A 6,845-nucleotide genomic window follows, 5' to 3' on the forward strand; every position below is an offset into this window, starting at 1 on the left:
ATATTTAAAGAAAAAACTCAATATATAGTACTTCAAACCCTATTGTTGAAATATAAATCTACTCACGAATAAACCAAAATAATATTGAAGACACTTTTACATTTTAAAACAATATTGCAGCACTCACAAGATGGAATCTATCCCAGACGGCACACAACGTCAAAATAACGTCCATGTGACATTCATAACGTCCAAATAACGTTATTTGAACGTTAAAACAACGTTATGTGCCAGCTGGGATGACTGGTTATGAAAGAAAACCCTGTCTTAAAGTATCCCTTTCACCCATATAGGATAAAATTTATCTTGACGTTTTTTTATAAGAACAGCAGACTGAAAATTGGCAAAAAGCTAAGAACAAATATTGAGAACAATCTGGAACCTCAGATTTTAACAGATTTTAACAGATTTTAACAGTTTAAAAACCCATTTTTTAGTTTTTAAGTAAAGAAAATAGGCGTCTTGGTATTAAGAACATCGTAGGAACATTTAAGCCTGAAAATTTTACGAAATTGAGAACACCCTAGCATGAGCCAAAATTTACTTTACTGGATTTACTGGATTAACTAGATCTATTGCTTTTTTTGACAGGTCTTTCTGACTAATGATTTTATAGAAATTGAAAAATGAAGATGAAATTGAGAAAGACTTTCATTAATCATGAGAGCGACCCTCTTTAGGGAAATGTAACAACAATAAAGTACAAAATTATTTAAGCTTATAGTTTGGACTCTATTTTAATAAAAATTGTAATGAAACAAATCAATATAATTTTTACAAGCGACGTACTTTCATCTCAACAAAGGTTGGATGATATTTAGCGTATGTATTGATCCTCTGGTACCACCCTCTAGTACGGTACTTATCGTATGGACCATTTAGATTAAAGCCAGCTGCTTGGTAACCTGTGCAACTATTGCCCGCCCCATTGATCCACCAACCAGAGAATTGGTAATCTCTAGCACAATTATAAGAAGACGAACCGTCTCGGTCTTTATCCCATGTTGAAAATTCAACCTTGTTTTGGTAGGATGTGAAGTAGGTCTGGTGGAGATTCCCAGAGGGTCCACTAACATGGAGAAGATAATGGCTTCTTTCACTGTCCACCTGGAAATGACTGTAACGGTTCCAATAATTACCTGTGTAACTTTGCAGCCTCATATTTATCATTAATTCTGAGCCTTTCGGATAAACAGCTTGTAGACTCAAAAGATGTATGTTCTCATTGCCCAACCAAAATTCACGATGAAGTTTACCGAATCCAACCTGAAAGAAATGTAACAAAAAATATGAAATAACAAAGGTCCTTTGACAACAAGGTGGAGGTCATGTTAAAAATTCATTGATGTATTTAACAAAATTAAAATCATGCACGCTGTCATAAACGCTACTCACCAATAAGAGTCAATGAATACTGTCTACAAAATATCTATGAAGGACATTTGCATGATTAAAAAGCAGTAATAATTCAAAAAGGACTAGGAAGAGTATTTTCAACAGAAAAATTCTTAAAGAATCGAAAAAGAGAAGAAGAGTTTGTCACAATTTACCTTATATTCATTCCATCTTCTGAAGAAGTTTGTGGATCCGTCCATACGTCTTTGAATGACGGTCCAACCGCCACCTGAAGTTGTTTGATCGCAATAAACTTGAGTCGTTCGATATCCATTCATTGTGACTGTATAATAACCATCAATCTTCATCCCATTTTGTCGATGTGCAAGGCAATCGCGTTGTGGTGATTGGTTCCGGCAATCACAGTAATACTTCTTGGGAAGGTTGAAATCGTCTTTGCAAATGCACGCGCCACATTGTCCTTGAGCTTGCGCAGAACAATAAGAGGATTTTAATTCGATGCGTTTTAACAGAAGCTGGAGACTGCTTTTCAACGTCTTGATATCACTGGTGTTGTCTCCATTAACCATATAGATGGACAGGAGCAACAGTAAACATGCAAAAATCTTCATTCTTAAACCTTTTCACCTTTCAAAGCGTGCTCTGCTGATGAAAATGATATCAATTAATGTATCGAGTCTCCTTTTATACGTAATTTATGACGTCATTCGTTTGTTTTTTCGATGCAAACCCCCTGTTCAATGCTGGGCTTTTCTCTCTGTATTTAACCTCAGCTGGCACGTTCCGGGGGGTCCGATCGGTGCCCACTGGTCAGGGGGATGTGAGGGTACATGCCTGCACCGTTGGCACAACGTTGTTTCAACGTTCATCTAATGTCATATGGACGTTATGAACATTAGATAAACGTTGAAACACATTGTCTGCAAGCTGGGACAGTATGCATGTTAAACCCATCTACACTTTATAAAAACTTATTTTTAAATGCTTTATAAAAACTTATTTTTAAATGGCTTCTCAGGCTTACTGATTGGCCATTTTTTTTCACCCATCAAAACATTGTCAAATACTTGGGGGCTTTCAGGTACATGAGAAGTTACCCAATCGGGAGAATAGATGTTTTTTTCTTTTCTTTTTCCAACTCTGAGACGAAGAGCGTTAATTAAAAATGTTAACGTTGTAACTTTTAAGGAGGCGTATTGTTTTTATTTCTGAAGAGCTTCTTTCTTCTGAAATTAACCATCTTCCTATAACTTATTAGTGTGATCGGGTAGCTCAGTCGGTAGAGCATTCGTCTTTATACAATCTAAGGGATGTGGGTTCAATCCCCGGTCACTGCAAACTCAGCGAATGAGTAGCTTAGATTAGGTAGTATGGTCTATGCAATAAATTACTGAGGGCTAAGAGTAGGTATGTTGCTCCACCTCAGCATTCTACCTCCCAGGTCTAGCACAGACAGAAAAAAGGATAGACTACCTCACTCCCGGCTCTGCCGACAGCCAAGAAATTTGGTGTTTTAGAGTTTATAAAGCCTTAATTTGTTCTTAACTTGTTCTTAATATGTTGGGCATCAAAGCCTTATGTTCTTATATAGTTTGTTCTCATAAATTGGGCTTTTCCAGAAAAAACCGTATACCCCCTGTTGAGGAGGTCCATTTCCGTTCCAAGGGGGTAAGGTTTGATATATGGTGGAATTCCATAGCGAGATACAAAAATCTGTCAAAAATAACTGGAATTCCATGGGGGTAGCTTTTTAAATCCTACTAAATTTCTGAATTCCAGAGGGGTTTAAACCTGAGATTGCCTGGAATTCCAGGGGTTACAGTATTTCCAGCCACAGAGGGATGGACCTCCTCAACAAGGGGTATACGGTTTTTTTCTGGAAAAGCCCATTAAACGTGTATGGTTTTAAATGTGTATAGTTGCTCTAGGAAGTAAAAGTTTAAAGGCCATCCATGTGAATTTTTGAAAATCATCTTCAAGTGTTTATTTAAACAGCCGTTTAGACTGATTTGAAAAATTGGAAGAATATTTTTGAAGTGGAAGTAAAATAAACTGTTAATGCTGTGTAAATCTTGTGAGGGAGGGACCTCCCACTCACTTAGTTTCTAAAAATTTTCTTCTTTCGTTTCATACACGCTTTTTTTATAACAATTGGGTTTTTCCACTTCTCACCATAAATATTGTCAACTTTTTTGGGGAAATCATCCTAAAAATATTCTTACGGTGTTCTTAGTTTAGAAACAAAATTTAACCTGAATTTAACATGTTGTACACACCTGAAACATGAGAAATGACGTTTTTGTGAAAGTAAAGTAAATTAAATTACGCATGGATTAGTTTTCGTGATTTTCGCGAATTTTCAAGAGCAGCCGCCGGCAGATTTTTTTGAAATATCTGTTCTTTTTTTCCAGGAGAGTAAATTTAATGGATAAATCTAGGAGAGACTTTCCTCAAAACACCTAGGTAAAATCCAGGAGTCGCCTTTAAAACATCTGTTCTTAAAATCCAGGAGCACATTTTAAGGAAAAACACATACAATTTTCCAGTGGGCAATCTGTTCAAAGAATCCAGGAGCTAAATTGTGAAAAACACAACCAGATGCCACATTTTTTTCCAGGGAGCTTCATAATTTTCTATTAGCATTATAACTTTCTTAAAGAATAGCTGTTATATTTTTCCAGGAGCATAATATTTCTAGAGAACAGATATACATTTTCCAGGAGTCCCATTTTTTCCCAGAACAGATGATATAATCCAGGAGAGCCCAGGATACAGAACAGATAGTTTTTTCCAGGAGAAAGGGACCTCAAGAACAGATATTTCATAATTTCTAGCCGGTGGCTGCTCTTGAATTTTGGCCATTTTTGCGAAAATTAGTCCTTATTGCGAAATATTCAAAATCTGAATTTTGGTCAAAACCTCCAGAAAAATGAAAGAATTTGGGTGAAAAGATGCCGATTCACGAAATTTTGTCGACGCGAGAATTTTAGATTCTCAATTCGACGAAAGTCCATGCGAAATTTAATCCACTTAATGTACTGATTGAGCCTTACTTTGGAGGTAGTTGGCAACTCACAGTTAAAAGTACTCTAAAATGGCTTTCATAGGCTTTATTGCCAAGATCTATGATGGTGATATTCTACCCAGCCTGCACTTGACGTCGTATCAGCGTCCATTTGACATTCATCGTCCAAATAACGTTATTCGAACGTTAAAACAACGTCGTGTGCTTGCTGGGTAAGCATATTCTTAATTCTCCCTCAACGGGCCATAAATTCTTGAAATTTGGACTAAAATTTGAAAATTTTAGCTGATATTTCATGGAAAATGTCTCACTAAGGGGGCTCTAAGGGTGGTAAAAACATCAAAAAATGGACAAAATTTTCGAAATTCAGTTTCTCAAAGGTCGATTTTCAAACTTTGGCTTGAACATCAAGCTTGTTTTATAAGAATGGTGTTTTTTCAATACATTATGAATATTCTTAATTTTTTAAAGAAAATCATCCTGAAATATTCTTACGGTATTCTTAGGTTTGGATCCAATCCCAGCCAAAATCTAGCATGTAATATATACCTCAGGATAAACTTTGACATTTTTGCTGAATCTTTTTAGCATTGCTGGGTAATAAATGGCAATTTAATTTAACGGTAAGATGCTCTAAAAATGACATGCTTAGGTTCAGTTGCCAAATTCCATGATGGTGGTATTCCTCATACATTAAAGGAAGAAATTTTGGCGGGAATTTAAATTTGGCGGATGGCCGAAAAGTTTTTTTCAGAGGGAATTTAATTTGGCGGATCGGCCATGAAATTAATTTTGGTGGGAATTTAATTTGGCGGACTACGAGTTTCAAGGTTCAAAATCAGGTTGAAAATGTAGAAAATACGCCCAATTGGGGCCTAAATAGTGAAAAATCGAACGAAATGTGTGAAAACTTAAATTTGGTGGGAATTTGATTTGGTGGATGGTGGAAAAAATAAATTTTGGCGAGAACTTAATTTGGCAGATTTCGGCCAAATCCGCCAAATTTTCTTCCCGTCTCCGTCATCTCGCAAACCTGGTAACTCCCCCTCCCGGAGTATTGTTAAGGAAAACTGGCCATTTACAGTTAAGATTCTCTAAAAATGGCATTCTTAGGTTCAATTGTTAATTTCCATGACTGTGGAATTCTTTGCCAGTTTTGAAGCGATATTTTTCAATTTATAGAAAGAAGTAAATTAGCTACTTCGAATATGTTTTTTACAGCCAAAAAAATTTTTTCGCAAAGAAGAAGTACTAACCTACCAAACTGTATTAAAAAGTCATCATCATATCTCAACTAATCTACAGGTCAGAATTCTCATTTAAATCAAAACCTACATTTTGAAAGCAAAATATCTTAGAAACCAAAGAGCAAGCACTCTTTTGGCTGAACATTTTGAGTTATGATTAGATGTGGTGAATATTTTTTTATGAAATGTTACGAATAAGAAACAAATTCAAATTGTAACTTCACTACCATATTAAATCAAGTCAAGAAACCCCCGTCTCGGGTAACGATGAACCATAAAGGCCGCTTCACGTCGTTGGGTATCATATACACCACACCCTAGTCTACACAATAGACCGATCCAGACTTTTAGGGGCCTTACTCTTGGTCTATAGGCACTGCTAAAGGCAGCCACTAGTGACCCCCACCGGGAATTCGCTTATTAATAGGTTTAAACATAATAGAAAACTTTGAAAAAAGATGTTTATCAATAGAGATTTCATATACACCACACTCCTTTCTCAGACCCGGTGGGACCCCTAACTTGCTGGAAAATTTGGTCAAAACTTCGTCCGAAAGGGAAAGAATACCATAATTTCAGCCCCACTTGAGAATTCGCCCCCATTTAAAATTCCACTCCACAACCATCCCCACTTGATTTTTTGACCTGAGAATAACAGAATTTCTATCTACATTTAGATTTCGATAGAAATTTTCATCCCACTTGTCAGTAGGGGCGTCTTGCAATTCCTGCATTAATAACACGCATGCGTAATTTGTCGTTCTTTTAAACCACATGTAGTTAATTCCCGTGATAAACAAAGAGAAATGAATCGCTAGGAATGGTAAAGTCACTTTCAGTCGGGGCTGTGGACGGCAAAATATGAAATTTGTCGTTCTTTTTAGTCGTTTTTTTATGAAATTTGTCGTTCTTTTTGTCTATTTTTAGTAATGCAGGATTTGTAAGATAGAGCCCCTCTGCGGAAGAATTTCCAGCAGGTCTGTGAAACGGGGATATGCACCATATAGCTAGTATTGGAAAGTTTTTTTTAGCTTTATGTTTAAAAATGTTTAGAGTCCATTTTTTTGATTGATATTAATGATACTAAAAAGTCTAAATAAGAGTTAACTTTGTTCAATATAATATCCGAAATTTCCCTGATTTTCCACCTGAGTCATGGTATGTGAATAAGTCCTCAGATAAAAAGATTGACAAAAAAAACGAAAAAAAAAACTTGC

General features: G+C 36.1%; 1 protein-coding gene across 1 annotated transcript; it reads right to left on the bottom strand.

Moving 5' to 3' along the window:
- Nucleotides 1-711: 711 nt before the first annotated feature.
- LOC136797859 (fibrinogen-like protein A) lies at nucleotides 712-2,028 on the bottom strand. Its single transcript, XM_067054439.1, has 2 exons — nucleotides 1,551-2,028; nucleotides 712-1,266 (listed from the first exon to the last, which is right to left on the bottom strand). The coding sequence occupies exons 1-2, from the start codon at nucleotides 1,965-1,967 to the stop codon at nucleotides 775-777; spliced, it is 909 nt and encodes a 302-aa protein (XP_066910540.1). The 5' UTR covers nucleotides 1,968-2,028; the 3' UTR covers nucleotides 712-774.
- Between the last annotated feature and the right edge of the window lie 4,817 nt (nucleotides 2,029-6,845).

This window comes from Clytia hemisphaerica, unplaced genomic scaffold, assembly GCF_902728285.1.
Source record: "Clytia hemisphaerica strain Z4C2 unplaced genomic scaffold, Clytia hemisphaerica genome assembly, whole genome shotgun sequence".
Classification (NCBI taxonomy): domain Eukaryota; kingdom Metazoa; phylum Cnidaria; class Hydrozoa; order Leptothecata; family Clytiidae; genus Clytia; species Clytia hemisphaerica.

Excerpts from the sequence above, each read along its gene's own strand:
- LOC136797859 (XM_067054439.1), bottom strand. The coding sequence starts at position 1,967 with ATGAAGATTTTTGCATGTTTACTGTTGCTCCTGTCCATCTATATGGTT. Across the intron at positions 1,267-1,550 it reads GAAGATGGAATGAATATAAG|GTTGGATTCGGTAAACTTCA; the intron begins GTAAATTGTGAC and ends CATTTCTTTCAG.